We start from the raw sequence: 17400 nt of genomic DNA, 5'->3' as shown, positions 1-17400 counted from the left end.
TTTTTTTTTTTGGGTGAAAAAAAAAAAAAAGCATCTTGTTCGTGTCTCATTGTAACCGTCAAGCAGTGTTCTATTTTATTTCCCTTTCAGCTTGTTTGTGGCCATTTTCAACCAGCTATAGGCTTAGTCTTTTTTTTTTTTATTATTCATGTTTTTGCATCTTTTACTGCACTAAATTTTTAACTAACATAAGTAGAAAAATCCATTTTTATTTTTCAATCCTTCAATTTGTTTACACAATGCACAGGTTAGAAAACAACTCTTCAAAATTGGAATTTGAATATTTACGTATCATCAGGACCACCTTTTTTAAAATACAGTGATGCCTTGCGATACGGAGCGAATTTGTGCGCGAATGATTGAGATTCATTCAGCCGATATTTGGGGACTTTTGAGCCTTCACAATAAGCAGAGGTTTGGCAGATATAGTTCTTCAAAAAAGGAGGTGTGGAACTTTTGAATGACACTCCCGGTCCAAGTTTACTCTAAAACTAAACATACGACAAAGAGATCATTCTCTTTGTGGACAATACTCACGGGCATAGAATGGTTATTATTATGTTATAGATGTTTCAATTCAAATTACTGTACCCTCCGAAGGCATTGTTCATGCAATATGGCGGCAACTTCAATGTAAGATGCAGCACTCTACGAGAAATTTATTTAGAACAACTATTGTGATTTCCGCTGTTGGCCACGCCCCTTGCCGCCTCCAATAGGTTGCTCAGGCGACCGTCTGTGCTGAAAGCTGTCAAATTTTTACAACCAAAACCGGAAGCAATGGCAGAAAGACGACGATGTGTAAAATAAAAGAAAAGGAGTGCTATTTTCTCAATTTGACCAATATTAACACGTTTTGTGGCAGTCAATGTGATTTTGAGAATTCACACACAACAATAGGGGTATTTACTGCTATCCATTTGTCGCCATTCACGCCGAGCAAGTGGATTCATGCTCTTTTTTTATTTTATTTTGAAAGGCAACAGGAAACCACTTATAGCGCGTCGCGTCCACGCCAGTTTAGCGTAAATCTGGTGGTCTTGCACCGGCCGGGAAAGGCATCCGTCTGCCGTAAGTGAGTGTTTGCCTCCCGGCTCAGTGTCGCATTGTGTGTGTGTGGAAGGAACCCGAGAAGCCGAGCGGACCTGCTGCAGCTGCACACCCGGACGTCAGGTATGCAAGGGCGGCTACCTTCATTGGCTGCACCCGGGTAGATGCGGAGCTGGATGTGGGATTTAAAAAAATAAAATAAATTTAAACCCCCGGGCGAGGCTGCACGTCTCCAGCTTGTCGCCCTGGAGGAGCACAACTACTACCTCCAGGCTAGTTTTTGTTCTAATGAAGGCAGTTTAATGGATGTTTAGGATGCTAAGGCCGGGTTAAGAGGAGGGGGAGGGAGGAGGAGGAGCAGGTGGGAGGAAGCAGCAGCAGCAGGAGGGGGTTAGGCGTTTCTGGGTCGGCTATGAAAAGCTGTCTGTCGGACACCGGTTTCTTTGTCATCATTTCAACCACATTTGCAAATTTAAGCGTACGTTACGCTAAACGTGCCCCCCCCCCCCCCCCAAAAAAAAAAAAAAACACCAACACGTGCGGAAATGCCTTTTTTAAAATGCACATTTTACAACAATCAGACACCTAATTGGCACGTTATCGTTATGTATGATTGTTATGCATTTTATTTATTTATTTATTTATAATTTTTTTTTTGGGGGTGGGGGGGGGGGTTGGGTTAACAATGCAACCCTCGTGCTGTCATCATCAAGGCGGGGATGCCATCAACCTGCCGCACCCGCATACGCAAAACGGACGCACGCCATCACGCTTGGGCGTCATCATTCAGACACAGGGGGAGAGAATGCCAGTCATGATAATATTCATTTTAGATGCAACTTTTGAACTCTATTTAAAAAAAAAAAAAAAGATTTAACTAAGATTTGTGGCTATTTTGGATGTTATAAGCGATGAGCTAAAAGACACCATATGGCCTCGCCTGCTTTATGAGGGGGAAAGATAGACTTACATGTTGCGCTGTAGGTGCGAATTTTGAACTACATAAAAACGGGAATTGTTGCATTCAAGTGGAAGAAATAACCCAGGTGGGACCAAACGACGGGCCGGGGGCCATTTGCGGCCCGTCATCCGTTTTTAAGCGGCCTGCTGCGTAACTAAAACTACAACAGTCCGGTACAGTTAGCAACTAACACAGCCCACATGCAGAGGAGCAGAGAAAATAAAGACAAAAGTCATTCCCGCCTCTCACTTTCTCATTTTCTGCCAATCAAAGATTAAAATTAAATCAATTGTAGGGGAAGAATGTATAACGTTTTTTTTTTCTGTTATCGCCTGAAAGAAAAAAATGTGGACACCCCTGAAATTAGGAATGAAAATGAGACATTGTTGCATTCGAGGGGGGAAAAATAGACTCGTTGTTACATTCAAGTTGAAGAAGATAGACTTTGTTGCATTCAAGGGGGGGAAAAATAGACTTTTTGTTGCATCACTTTTGAGCTCACGTCAGCGTCCAGGCGGCGACTGACACGAACGGCCGCCCACTCCCGCAAACCGATTCCAGTTCCAGCCTGGCATCTCCCTCATCTCGTCTTTGCAACACATTCTCACCATGAGAGGCATTAATATTTAGCAATCGAATTCCGTTGAAATCGTAGTCAGGTTCCCCCCCCCCAGCCCTCGGCAAAAAATGATACCAGGTCTCCCCCGCAGAGTTAAAACCATGACTACCAGCGCGGCCATGGTGCGCATCCTGATCAAGGGCGGCAAGGTGGTGAACGACGACTGCACGCAGGAGGCCGACGTCTACATCGAGAACGGCGTCATCCAGCAGGTGGGCAAGGAGCTGATGATCCCCGGTGGGGCCAAGGTGGTGGACGCCTCCGGCAAACTGGTCATGCCCGGCGGCATCGACACCAGCGTGCACCTGGAGGAGACCTTCATGAACGCCGCCACGGCCGACGACTTCTACAGCGGCACCAAGGTAAGCCGCGACTGTACGTGGAACGTTTGGAGTCTGCTTCTTATTTTCGGGGGAATGGAAATCTCGACTTACTTTCCGCTTCTTTCGAGACACAGACACCTTGGCTTAAACGTCCCAGTTTTCATTTTGAGGTGCTGATCATATCGTGGCATAAACCTTCAGCTTCGTAACTCTTTCGGCGGCGGCCATGTTTAAAAAAAAATAAAAAAAACAGAAACTTCCAAATGACAGACTGGACTCTCTTCTTTCGTTGCACATAAAAAAAGTTACTTTCTACCTGATTCCATTTTTTAGTCATCAGCAGTTGTTTCACCCAAATCTCTTATTCTCGACCTGGTGTGTTGGTCGCAGTTTGTAGTCGGAAACGCAAACGTAAGCGCGTTTCAAATCATAGGCGCACCAGCCCATAGACGGACGGGTACTATTTTTTTTCTGGCCCGACAAAACTGCAGATAAACAGACGGCGGAAGGTGATAAACGGACCTCAGGTTTTTAGTAAAATTGCCCAGCTCTGCTAATTAGTAATAGTAGTATTTAGTAGTGTGTGGGGACATAACTAAGATGGGGAAATACTGTATTTTGCTGTAAATGGTCATATTTTAAATTTGTTTGAGATGCGACAATGTTGGCATATGATGCAGATTCCAAAATTTGGCAGAATAAAATTCCAATAACCGATTAATCGATTTACAAGCTTGGTCGCGAAGAAAGTAAACTCATTTTTGCCCTGCAGTTGCCTTGTCTTGGTTTAAGGTAGATTTTTCGATTGCCATTTCATATGTAATTCCTTTTTTTTTTCAAGGTCCTCTTCCCATGTTTTTTTTTTTTTCTTTTTTAACAAACACAAGCAATAAATTAATCGGTATTACAATAAACAATATCAGATTTATGATATGTAAACGTTTTGGTTTTATAGCTTTCAGTTTATACTAAAATAAAAGGCAAATGAACCGTGACGTAATATGAAAGACAGTTTATTCATCTACTTCAATTACAGGTGTTAACTTACTAAATACTTGCAGTTTTTTTTTTAAGCGTTCACTACAACTTGACAAAACTTCTACCAAACAAGACGAGTGTGACGTAAACAACAACAACAACGCAAACAAATCTGTGGCTTCAATCACTTCGGTTTTTCACGTTTCACGAAATGAAATACATATATAAATAGATTGATAAGACGCCGCCTCTCTTCTCCCGCCTGGCCTGGCCCAGCCCCTCCTCCTCCCCCCCCGCCCCTCCTTACCCGCCGCGCTCCCGCGGCTTCTCCGGAGACAAGCGGCGGCCCGTTTCCACGGCGACCGCGGCGCTCGCTGCGAATTCCGCCCCGAGGCCTTTTCGCACCCGCCATTGTGCTCGGAGACAATGGCTCTCAGACCCGCCGCGCCAGCGCCGCTGGAAATATCCAAACCCAAGACGGCACTCCTCCTCCACTCTGGAGGCTCGGTTGGCAGACGCCCACACACTCGCTTTCACTTTCTAAAATGTTTACGCCTGGAAGAAAAGGTATATCAACCTTTTGGAATTGCCGCATAAATTGATGATTAAATATGATCTGATCTTCTTCCCTCCCAAGGGAAGCCAAGGCACGTATTTCACCGTACATTAGGGGAAAAAAAAGTAGACGTGGTTCCCAGAAAATGTGATATGAGAGCCCAAACATAAACTTGTTCAAAACCAGGTGAAACTGCGTTGATGTGATTTAAATCAAACCCGTCCCCGCAATGCGCGCTGAATAAATAACAATAGTCGGCTCAGCCAGTTGTTGGCAGGAGATTGTTGAATGAGGTGCTCCACTCCACTGTGTTGTATTGGAGTCAATCAATTCTTTTTCCGTTTGAACAGCTTCACTACGTTCAGACAAAGATATTCCGTTGGAAACGGGTCCAAACGACCCACGGTGATCGGCGTTGGCTTGGCGAAACGACGCTGTTCCGCCTGCAGCGGAATTGTGCGCCCTTCAAATCAAAGTCATTCACTGCCATTGACGAATTTACACGTCTTTTCAAAGTCCGGCCATTCAATCCCAGGAATTTATTTTTATTTTATTTTTTTTCAAACATTAGGGTAAACGACCGCCGGAAAATGTCTGGCAGCGAAGGAGTCGAGTGAAAATGCAATTTCCCAAGGCACACTTTCTGATCTCGCATGACACACTAATGTGCTGCATCACAGTGGTATGAATTATTGATCATAGTTTGCCTTCATTTTTTTTTTTTTTTTTTTGCCGCACTATTGCAGTCCTTATTACAGGAAGGCCACTCCGAGCCTGCCTGTTCCAACGGGTTCATTGGCGTACTTTTTCTTGTAACTTTGACTGAAAGAGATGAAAAGCTGTAAAATAACTGGAAAACAGGCAAATTCCTATCATCCTCTATTGAGTACACCGGACTCTAAGGTTGTTGTTGTTGTTGTCTTCCAGGCCGCCTTAGCCGGAGGTACCACCATGGTGATGGCGCACGTTCTGCCGGACAAGAACGAGTCTTTGCTGGAGGCCTACGAGCGCTGCCGCAGCTCGGCCGACGGCAAAGCCTGCTGCGACTACGCGCTGCACGTGGGAGTCACTTGGTGGGGTCCCAAGGTAGTCAACGTCGGCGGCACTCGCCTTCACCTTAAACCTCAACCCTTTCGGGTGGACGCCCGTTTCGAAAAAGGGGAAGTTCAACCCTCACAGGTTCTTTGCAATCGTTTGTTCTATGCCCCTCGGCGAGTCTAAACCGACCCGTTTTTGGCCATCTCTGAGGAGGGCGGCCGTTTTGTCACTGCTGTCGACACCCCAAATGACACCGGCCGATCGCGGCTCGCCCCTGAGCAGTTGTGATGTCATTTTCAGTCAACAGCTGCGTAGGACATGATCTCGTTAAGATTTTTTGCCGTTGATTTCCCCCCTTTAAAGCGTTCTTACTTATCTTTTCGGCTCACACAATATTGTGGTTCATGTAAACACAGAAACTACCCAATGACCGATTAGACTCTCCTCTTTCGTCACGCTAAAAAGTTACTTTCTACCTTATTCCATTTTTTTTTTAGTAATGAAGCTTTTTGTGAAAAGATAGGTATTATCCACAAGTGACATTTATGCTCACAACTTTTACTTGAGTGACGCCTCCAACATCTGAACATCCTTTCTTCTATAAAATACCAACCACAATTACAATGTGCTTTAGATGGAAAAAAATAATGTATTTACAAGTACTCACCAGTGTAACAATTTTACATTTGACAAACTATACAAACTATACTCACACGCTCTTTAGTAGTAGTAGTATTTAGTAGAGTGTGTGCGACGCGCACATGAGCGTATGTCCATTACGTCATCGCTTCTCCTGCAAAATGTAAATCATCTCTGTCCTACGTTCGCTTTGTAGTAGATTTAACGTGACAAACACTAGGCTCAAACACAAGCTGCTTGAAACGATCGCACTTTATTATTCTTTTATGTATTTTTTTTAACTTTCCCAGCTTAATGATGACATCAGAGCTGCCAAAGATGTTTCTCCACCTATTTCCTTACATTTTTTCTTATTTTTAAAAACGTCGTTGACGGCAACGGCCGTTGCTCCTCATTCGAATGAATGAAAAGAGTTAGCGTGGCGTTGGGCGTCCGTCCGCACTCCGGCACACCTGATGCTCTCAACGCGGCGCCAACTTACCACTTCCCACCGCAGGTGTGTGCCGAGATGGAGAAGCTGGTGAGGGAGAAGGGCGTGAATTCCTTCCAGATGTTCATGGCCTACAAGGAGACGTACATGCTGAGGGACAACGAGCTCTTCCAGGCCCTGCAGCACTGCAAGGACATTGGCGCCATCGCCAGGGTCCACGCGGAGAACGGGGAACTGGTGGCTGAGGTCCGCCACAAACTTTTTGCCACAACCCTTCTACTGAGCACTTGACATTTTTCAATTTGATCTTTCCATCGTGGCCACGATATCGAGTCACAAAGGCCTTTTTGTCCTCAGATGTTGCACGTTGTAACTGAAACCTTTGTCCCCATCCCAGGGTGCGAAGGAAGCCTTGGAGCTGGGCATCAGTGGCCCGGAGGGAATTGAGATCAGCAGGCCTGAAGAGGTATGAAGAGCACGCCGCCGCCGCCCGACTCCACCTGCGAGTCATTACCGCTAGTTTTCCACCAGGCAATGCAGCCTACGTCAAAACAGAAACCTCTCCTGAGAGTCCGCATCTTCAGTTCATTCGCGTCGATTCGAACCTCGTATGTCGGGACTAGGGGTGGGAACGATAATGGTTTTTTTTTCGATGCGTCGTTCGGCGTACTGAAAAGATTCTGTATCGATTCATAGGTATTAATTAGTGCTGTCAAACGACTAAAATGTTAACTAATTAATCGCAAAATGTTCCGTAATTAATCGCGATTAATCGTGTTTTTCAACTACAATTTTTTACGAAGCTCGGAACCGATATTTGAGTCAAATCTTGGAATTATTATAGGGAAAAAAATTAAAAGGATGTTTTGATTCAAAGACTGTTCTCATATCTTTCTTTGAACCTTGAATACGATTCTTTTCCTGTAAAATACAACAGTTGAACGATACACCAAAGACGTACAACTAATATGGTATTTGAATTTGGCTTTGCAAATTTCTCCAACGAGCCATCGAGCAACTTTTTAAGGTAAAATTACGTAAAAGTCCGTCTTTGTGACATTGACTCTCCTTTTTTGTTTGACTGCAAAATGAGCGGAGGTCAGCTGGCACAGGAAATAATTAAACTGAGTTAAGTTAGTTAATTGTTTTTAATGCGTTGTGACATTTAAATTAATCTATATAGTTAACGCTTTAACTTTCACAGCCCTAGTATTAATAATCGATATTTCAAGTTTAACTACAAAAACAAAGCATGCGCAAGTGATTACGTGCATTTGTATATCAGACGTCTGTGCTAGGCTAAGCTAAGATGTGCGAAACCTCATACGAGCGGGGCGAAGTCAAAGTGTGAAATATAAAGCTTTGCTCTTCCTTGAGTTTTTTGTTTTAAAAAAGGTACCAGTGTTTTACATGGGCTATAAAACGTAAGCCGATGTAGTGATGCATCGGAATCGCAATCGAATCGAATCATAGGCCTCTGAATCGGAATGAAATCTAATCGCGGGCCTCTAAATCGGAATCGGATCGAATCTTGAGGTACCCATAGATCCCCACCCCTAGTCGGGATCGCCTTAAACCGATGACGCCAAATATACCAACTTCCCCGTCCCGATTCCAAATTCAATTGGACCGTGACAAAGTCAACTGCAATGCTTGGTGGAAATGCGTCTTTAGTGGGGAAAATGACGGAAAGAGGATCCATTCAAAGGTGACGTCATTCAGAGAATAAACTGTCACTGAGCGTAATGCATGACCTCATCTTGGATTTTCACAGTTGGAGGCGGAGGCGACCCACCGGGCTATCACCATCGCCAACAGGGTGAGGGAAAGCACGCAAGAAGACGCTGACGATAATCCTGGCGGCGGGAAAAATGTTACTCATGTGGCTCGCTTTTTCCCGTTAGGCCCGCTGCCCCATCTATCTGGTTAACGTGTCCGGCATGGCGGCGGGAGACGTGGTGGCGGCGGCCAAAATGCAAGGTGACGTCTACAATGGTATCGTTAGCGGCCCTGCCAAAATCAACCCGTTAAAAAAAATTGTCGTCGCGAGGTTTCAAAATTGTGGAAAATCAAACAACTTGCCAAATCGGAGCCTGTGACGCCTTTCGGGACTTTACAAGCCGTACAAATAAGCTTAAGTTGACTTTAAAATACTATGCTAGCGAAGAGCTAGCTCATGAGCAAACGGACTTGGGCCTGTTACCCGCGCAGTTCGCAATTGCGCCGGATAACCACGGATGCGAGCAAAGGCACTAAACTTCAGGCGAAGTACTGATTGAACCCCTTAACTTAAAGCTAGAGTACAATATGAGTCTTGAAGCTGCTAGCAAGATTTGAATGTAGCCTAACATCACTCCTCTCTCGTCTCTGACCAAAGAAACGCTCCCGGTTCACTAACATGACGCTATGGCAGCTACATTGCTAGCATCACTTATTCATGATGGAGCAGTCCCCCAAAAAACCCGAAATGTTACCAGTTTGATGTTTGTTTTGTTTTTTTATTATGTACGATCAATCAAAGCAAAAGAGAGGTGATCAGCTTACCCGATGAACCGACCGCTACAGCCGCCTGCGACTCGAACACCAACCGCAAGCTATGAAATCAATTTCCATAACTGTGCCGGGAAACGTCGCCGGTAGAAGAAATTGACGCTTTCCTGTGAAAAACACTTATGTTCATTTTTGAATTATTATTATTTTTTTTTTTTCAATTTTTACGTGAATGGAGTTTCTACGTTCCAGACATCCCATTAACTCATTCACTGCCATTGACGGATTGCCTTGTCTTTTCACAGCCCCGCCATTCAATCCCAGGAATTTATTTGTTTTTTTTTTTTTTTCAAATGTGATGCTAAAAGAGGGTCTGAAAATGCCTGGCGGTGAATGAGTTAATGTGATTTTTTTTTTTTTTTAAATGACCAAATTGGACAATATGTGTTTTTTTACAGGGCGGCCACGAAATACTCATGACTGGCATAAAGTACACGAGCCCCCGTAAAATGTATTTAATTCCGGTAACAAAGTCCAAATGACTGTCCTGGAGTTGGTGAAAAACGCCTTGAGGACACTTGTCAAAGTGTGCGGCGCGTGTCCCACAGGGAGGGTGGTCCACGGCGAGACGACCACCGCCCACGCTGCGCTCAACGGCGCCCAATACTACCACCCGGACTGGGCCCACGCCGCCGGGCACGTTACCCTGCCGCCTCTGCGCCTGGAGCCCAACACGCCCAACTACCTCCTGAGCTTGCTGGGAAGGTGAGGATCTCGCCGGAAGATTTCACCAAAGTCCAAATCCGACAATCGGCTCACGTTTGAGAGCTTTTCGACTTTCATACCTTGAAGGTTCCCTAGCTTCTCGGATTTTTTTCGTTGTTGTACTTTCTGATAGCCTGCGGCACCATGCTGCCTCAGACAGGTCAGTCTCGGTACTACAACAGACAGACCGGTAGTTATTTGAGTGGTGTGCTGTGATGGTCAGGTATCTTGGTATCCTTTTTATTTTTTTAAATTTTTTTTTTGAACTTGTTCGGGGGCACAAAATAGTATGTTGGCGTAAAAGTTGATGTTCTAGTTTCATAAACTTCCACGTTCTTGTCATGAGACGCAGATGTTTGGCAATATAAATGTTCTCGTTTGAAAGAAAAGTTGGCAGTTAACTTTCTTTCTTTTCAAGATGTCAATCTCTTGGTTGAACCTTCAGGATTATTTGTTTCGGGTTCCAGATTGGTGCAGCCTTTTAGGTTCTCTAAATTCTCTCGCTTCTTCGATTATTTGTTTTCTCCGTCAGTCTGCGCGCCCCGTGGCGCCATTCTGCCTCTTGCAGGTTGTTCTTGGTACTACAGCGGACAGAATTGCGTGTGGAGTACACGACACGCTATAAGGGCAGTAACCAACATGCCGCGTCTCTTACATTTCGTAACGCGGTTAAGATGTTCCCAGCCGTTGGAGTGAGCGAGTCAAATAATGCCGGCGCGACCTTGCCTCCTCTCCTCTCAGCGACACTCTGAATGTCGTCGCGTCCGACCACCGTCCCTTCACCACCAAACAGAAAGCCATGGGCAAGGACGATTTCACCAAGATCCCCCACGGCGTTCCGGGCATTCAGGACCGCATGAGCGTCATCTGGGAGAAAGGGGTGGTACGCACGCCGAGTTGCCGTCTCCAGAACCAGGAAGCGCCCAGAAGCAAAGTCTCCTCTGTCGGCTGATGCCCTCTCGACCGTTGACAGATCGGGGGCAAGATAGACGAGAATCGCTTCGTTGCCGTGACGAGCGCCAACGCCGCCAAGATCTACAACCTTTATCCCAGAAAAGGCAGGATCGTCCCGGGAGCGGATGCCGACGTGGTGGTCTGGGATCCCGAGGGCTCCAAGTATGAAAGCCGACGATCGCCGCGGGTTTCGGGTTGCCCAACCTGCCGAGACCCGCGTTACGTCTGTCTTGCAGGATCATCTCGGCGGAAAACCAAGTGCAGGGCGGCGACATGAACCTTTACGAAGGCCTTCGCTGTCACGGCGCGCCCTTGGTCACCATCAGCCGAGGGCGGCTGGTCTACGAGAACGACATGTTCACCTGCGCCGAGGGCTCCGGCAAGTTCTGCCCTCTGAGGACCTTCCCGGACTATCTTTACAAGAAAATGGTTCAGAGGGAAAAGGTACCGCAGGGGAAATTTGTACTTTGGTCCCAAGTTGACTGTCGGCTCGATTAGCTTTGCGGAAATGATGGCAGGACCCGCGTGAATATTTCATCGATAGGTGACCGATCAGATTGGTTTTGACCGATTACACGTAACAGTTGTAACCCGTGGACCTCATTGTCCCGTCGTCGCGACCCACTTTTATAAAAAAGTAGCAACGGTCGGAAATATATATTGTTTAAAGGCGCGGTGATTAATCGACGACTAATCGATCATCGCATGAATCGATCATTATTTTTGATAATCGATGAATCGTTTGGATACGCTTATTTAATTCCGATTCCTCCAAATCCGTAGAATGTCAGCTTCTCTGAAGTAAATATTATTCAATTTCTGTGAATCAAAATAAAACATCTGCTTTTACTTTGGAAAACAATCGTTGACTTTTTTTTGCCTATTTTCTCACGTTACGGACCCAACCAGTCACTGAATCAGAATTCATTTATGTTTCTGCATTTTCTGCACCGTCAATTTGAAATAATGTCTTGTTTTTTTAATACAGGGATGGAAATGAACCGTTTTTTTATCCGATTCATTGACAGATTCATTGATTATTAAAAAAATCGCAAGTTGCAGCCCTCAAAATTTGACAACACGCATATATATGTAAAATATTACACATGCTTGACATGTTCAAAGAACCTTGTTAAGAAAGTATGAAAATGACAACTGCATGTAGAAGAATGAACATAGTCCAATGAAATTTCACAATTCGATAAAATTACAGCCAGAAAATATGTTTTGTATCTTAGCAGTAGCACTGACCTTCACTACCTTGACTAATATGTTATATATGGAAACTCGATCTGGCAAGATACGATAAAACTGTTCTTGGGAAGTCAATATTACATTTATAAATATAAAATAGAAAGTACGTTGGCAATGAGCGTGACTTTTCGTGCCCACGACCGCCTATTCTTCCACCGTAATCGGTTCGAAAAATCCCCAAGTTTGCAACACTGACTGTGTTTTGCAAACGATCGCCCGGCCCAAATGCATCGGCGCGCAAATTTTTCCGATGACGTTGCGTGTGTGTGTGTGTGTGTGTGTGTGTGTGTGGCCCCACCAGTGCCAGGCGGCCAAGCGAGTGGAGCGCGAACCGTACACGGGAGACGTGGTGATCGTGGCGAACGCCGGAAAGAGGGACGTGGCCACTTCGGACCTGGACACCCCGACGCGCCCCTGCACCCGTCACGGCGGCGTCAGGGACCTCCAGGAGTCCAGCTTCAGCCTGTCCGGTGGGCATCGACGTCAAACGCGAGTCGCCGAATGCTTACGCGCTGACAAAACTGACAAAAAGCGGGTTGCCCAGGTGCCCAGATCGACGACAAGATTCCCAAAAGGTCCTCGGCCAGGATCCTGGCGCCGCCCGGCGGGAGGTCCAGCGGGATCTGGTAGAGGCTGAGAACACCCGACGGAGAGGACGACATCCCGAGGGAAGGATCCGTCCGAGCTAGCGAGCGAGCGAGACAAGGTTGTACTTAGGATAAATGTGAGTTAAGGAGGTCATGTTTTCAATGTTTTTTTTTTTTTGTTTTTTTTTCTTGTTAACCAAGCCCAGTTTCTTCGGACTCGAAAGAACGATGATGATTGCCCAATTCGAGCGCGGGTTGCAAAATCTGTTGATTTTCATCCGAAACCTTCGCAAACCAAACGATCAACCGAGTGTCAGTGAGGGAATTGTTACGTTGCAACCCGAAAGGAACGTGATGTCACGATCGATCGTGAGCGTTACCTCGCCGTGAAAATACCACGTTTGCACTTGCGTGCCGTACTTTTAACTCGTTCGCTGCCAGACATTTTCAGAAAAAAATATCAATAAGTTCCTGGGATCGAATGGCTGAAATGTGAAAAGACGGGGAAAGTCGTCAATGGCGGTGAATGAGTTAAAGACGCTTTTGTACGCCATTTTAGCTTTTCCACGTTGTACTGTGAGGCCACGGTGAATGAGAAGGGTGACGTATTGTGTGCGGATCGCCGCGGCGGAAGCGAAACATGGTGCAATTTAAAATCTCTTTGTGTTTATTTATATTGCAATATTTGACTTGATTCATTATACAGTGGTACCTTGACTTACATGCACTCCAACTTATGCCCGAGTGAAGTGAAAAGAAAAAAGGAGGGTCGCCGATGCACTTTTCTGCCGTCCGTTGAACGGGACAGCCAAAAATGAACGAACTCGCAAGGAGCATGGAGAGGATTCGCTCAACTAACCGCGTGCTAAATGGCCAACCGGAGCTGGAGCTCCCGTCATTCCGAGGCCACGCCCCCTGAAAGGCGCCCATCTCATCTCGAATACTACTGTATACAAAATGAACGCACTCGCAAGGAGCATGGCAAAGGCGCTCACACTAAACTAACCGCGTGGTAAATATGTGTTTGTGTGGTTTGTAATTACATTTTATAAAACCTTTTTTCTTTATGTTCTTTGTAGGGGTTTTTTTAGGTTTTTATTTGGGAACGATTAATTATTTTTTTTAAAGGCAATTCTAATATTTGGCAGAAGAAAATTATAATAACCGATGAATTGTCCGATTGGTTAAAAAAATATATATTAGAAATAAAATTATTTTTTGGGGGGGAAAGACATGAATTACAGGCGAAACATTTGACTGTTTTTCAATACTCTGTTTAACTTTACCACAGAGAATAATCGGCTGAGTTTTTTGACGATTTTTTTTTGGGGGGGGGGAGAATGTTTGAATTTTTGTCTCATGTTGCAATGTGTTTACATTCATTTTATCTTTTAAATTAGACAATTTTTGCCGATTTTAAAACGGCTAATACTGGCCAATTAAATCTGTCCGCTGATAAATCGGTCTGGCCGATTTATGTTAGGCTACAATAGCTCAATTTGTTCTTTAAGAAATGTGTGTACAAAAATGGGAGATGTTTTTTCGGGTGGCCGAAATGGATTACTGAGACTTTCAATTCATTTCAACGGGGATTTTTTTTTTTTTTTTTTTAATTAAAGTAAATTGAGTGTGATCTTAGTTACGGAATGACTTGAACTCAATCAAGGTACCACTGTACATTTCCAAACCGAGCTTCTTCCAACTTTGGTTACATATCCACGCAGGGTTTTTTCTGCATTTAAAATTTGGAGGCGGTGGCTGCCAAAGACCGCTGACATCATGAAAACGTCTCAAATCTAAACGGCGATGCACTTCCTGGTTTGCTTTTCAACTGAAATTTCATAGTTGTACCAACGGGATGGCGTTGAATTTGTCATTCTGAATGGTCCCACCTGAATTCGGGCCAAGAAAATCCCTGTCACCACCACTTGTGAACGAGCCGACGTTATGCTTGCGAGCGTCGGGGATGCTGTGTTTCCGCAAATGGTGTTCGGGGCGGTGTCAAACTCATTTTTTTTTAATTGCCAAATTTATAAAACGATGCTTTAAAAGTATGAAAAATAAACCGTTGTCTCAGCTCTCAAATGCTGAAAAATGGATGCTACTTCATCTAGCTCGTGAGCTAGCAGGCTAGGGCCTAAAAATAACTAAACAACTCATAAAAGATAAACCCACTGATGCTAACGAAGGCTTTCAAGTTGTCGCCTCATGCCAGATGCCATGCGTCATGCAAGGCTGCTGTAGCCACGCCCCCCCCCCAAAATTAAGAAAGCAGAAATTGTGAAAAGTAATTTTACTACACACATGTATCTTGTATTTAGAAAGAAACTTTACCGGGTCTTTAAGTCTACAATAAATGTTGCATTTAATGTCAAATCCTGTGAATAACTCATTTTTGTGAAAAAAATTAATAAAAATCCCCAATTAAGAGGGTATTATACAGGGGGCTTAGCAAGAAATAAAATATTTTCAGTTGTCATAGCATATTTCTTAGACAACGGAGCTCAAAATGCTTCACATCCTGTCATTAAACGCAGTTACAGACTTCGAGATTGGAAACAAAGAAATACAAAATAACTGACGAAAATGACTAAAAGTGTGTACAGTGCAAGAACACGATTTCCCAAAACATGATTTTAAACAAACCATAATCGTAGTTATGAGAAAATAGCATCATTTTCAACCTGAATTTGAAAGCATTTTCACTTTATTGATATGATTTGACTCTTATTTCATTCCTATTATTCACTCTGATATTTAAAAAAAAAAATGCAAGCAAATCAGGGCACCGTATTATACACAAGTACGGAGATTTTAGGCGGGGGTATTTTACATTGGATTTTACGGTATGTCAAGAAGGAATTTCGTGGGATTTTTTTTTTTTTTCAATAATTATTCAATTGAATAAAAATGTCAAATTTGCTCCAAATTTTCTGCCATCCGTTTAGCGTTTTTCGGATGATGTAGTTTGACACCAGCCACGGCCACTATTCGAAGAAACACGCTAAGCACCCACAGTGGTCCGCATTTTTGCTGTGATCTACATTTTCCACTGAATGCAAAAAACACCCAAAAAAAAAAAAAAAAAAAAAAGTCTCACCTAAACTGCCTTTTTCTTCACACTCGCATTGTCTTGTCGCGTTTGAAATCTTCCCGACTGCACACCTCTCGATGTATCATCTTAGCACTGTGAAACTTCCTCCGAATGAAAGCAGTGAGGTTTGAACAGCAGACATGCCGCCCCTTCAAGGGGTCTTCACAAACTGAAACGCACTGATACCTTTTTTTTTTTTATGTTCTCTACAGCAGTGTTTTTCAAACTTTTTTGAGTGGAGGCACATTTATTTCATTGAAAAAAATCCCGCGGCACACCAGCAGCTAGCTGAAATTGTGAAAAAGCTTATTTTAACAAGATATAAATAAATGTTATATTGTTTAAATAAGCATTTTTGACATTGAAGAATGACGTTATATTATAACGTTTGGAATAGTAATCAAATAAACACAAAAGAAAAAAGTATTTTATAATCTTTCATATTGATACTTACTCAGTGTGAAACATGGGCCCGTTTGGATAAACATGCGACACTAATTCGCTTGTCTCCAAACAAAGACAATTAGATACAGTACCTGCTCCCGCTGCTGCCACCTGCTGGTATGGAAGAGTAGTAAATGTAGTAAAGACAGGATTAGGCTGCCAGGCGCTAGACCGCACAAATTAGATCATTTCCCACGGCACACCTGACAATATCTCACACAGAAATATGCACAGCGTTTGAAAAACACTGCTCTACGGGTTTCTATTTATATGATTTTACTTTGTGAATAATTGTCTTAGTCCTTTGAGTTGTTTTGTTGTGCGCCATATCGGACTTTCATCATGTTATTGTCGTAATACAATACAATTCCTTCGTCGTTTATTTTTTTTTTTTTTTGGGGGGGGGTTAACATTTTTTCACTCTTAGACCCTGAGGTTTGTGGAGAAAAAAAACAAACAAACCAAAAACAAAACACTGGTGCTGAACATTGTGGTCACTTTGTATGGTTTGGTTTCTTCCCTTCTCGCAGCGTCTGTCACATCATTCGAGTGAAAATAAATGACAGAGGAATGTCATCTTAGAGTCTCGTGTCTTCATTTACTATACACCCACATTTGTATCATTTTAGTAAAACATTTTTACATAATGGTCTACTGCCTTGTAAAGTCGCACCCGTTCAAAGTCAGATACTACTTTAAACAATGTGAGGCTAGTAACCCCAAGTGGGCAAAAATAATACCTGCACCTCACGTGCATATTTTGTTGTGTTATTAACGCATATAATAACATAAATATATGGTTCTGTTTCACACATTTTTGTCCATCGTGGTTGGGTTTCTAGACAGGCATGTCTCCAGGATTTTTTTCTCTCCTGGGCCTGAAGTGCGGCTTGACCAATAAGCGGGTTGAAAAAAATCAGGTATAAATATATTTTAGAAAATCAACTAAAATGTTGGAGGGGCTTAACTGGGGCTATACAGATTTCTGGCTTTCGCACCCTATAGCCTTGGTGTGGCGCCATCCTAACACCAACAAACAAAGGACTATTGTATACTATAACTTTTGTATCCCGGAACTTTTCTGACAGGCCTACGGTAAGTCCGGTCCTCGAGAGCTCCTATCCAGCCTGTTGTAGATGTCTCCCTCCTCCAACACACCCGATTCAAATGATCAGGGTCGTTGTCAGGCTACCGCAAAACTTGACGGTGAGCTGTTCG

The 17400-nt window shown here is 43.9% G+C and overlaps 1 protein-coding gene across 2 annotated transcripts; it reads left to right on the top strand.

Moving 5' to 3' along the window:
* Positions 1 to 1034: 1034 nt before the first annotated feature.
* Positions 1035 to 16758, top strand: dpysl5a (dihydropyrimidinase like 5a). 2 transcript variants are annotated; one of them, XM_086050573.1, is made up of 13 exons: positions 1035 to 1173; positions 2722 to 2992; positions 5415 to 5573; positions 6661 to 6840; positions 6992 to 7060; positions 8369 to 8413; positions 8499 to 8574; positions 9693 to 9849; positions 10591 to 10732; positions 10823 to 10965; positions 11040 to 11247; positions 12359 to 12527; positions 12602 to 16758. In XM_086050573.1, the coding sequence occupies exons 2-13, from the start codon at positions 2732 to 2734 to the stop codon at positions 12685 to 12687; spliced, it is 1695 nt and encodes a 564-aa protein (XP_085906699.1). In that variant the 5' UTR covers positions 1035 to 1173; positions 2722 to 2731; the 3' UTR covers positions 12688 to 16758. The 2 variants fall into 2 exon arrangements, with proteins under 2 accessions (XP_085906699.1, XP_085906697.1); XM_086050571.1 differs by lacking the exon at positions 1035 to 1173 and having other exon boundaries at positions 2699 to 2992.
* The last annotated feature ends 642 nt before the right edge of the window (positions 16759 to 17400 follow it).

Source organism: Filicampus tigris, chromosome 13 (assembly GCF_054856515.1).
Source record: "Filicampus tigris isolate MCC_2025a chromosome 13, RoL_Ftig_1.0, whole genome shotgun sequence".
NCBI classification, from domain to species: Eukaryota; Metazoa; Chordata; class Actinopteri; order Syngnathiformes; family Syngnathidae; genus Filicampus; species Filicampus tigris.
Note: the sequence above shows the minus strand (reverse complement) of the source record. Positions and strands in the feature narration are given on the sequence as shown.

Excerpts from the sequence above, each read along its gene's own strand:
- dpysl5a (XM_086050571.1), top strand. The coding sequence starts at position 2,699 with ATGATACCAGGTCTCCCCCGCAGAGTTAAAACCATGACTACCAGCGCG. Across the intron at positions 8,575-9,692 it reads GGCGGCGGCCAAAATGCAAG|GGAGGGTGGTCCACGGCGAG; the intron begins GTGACGTCTACA and ends CGTGTCCCACAG. Across the intron at positions 10,733-10,822 it reads TCATCTGGGAGAAAGGGGTG|ATCGGGGGCAAGATAGACGA; the intron begins GTACGCACGCCG and ends GACCGTTGACAG.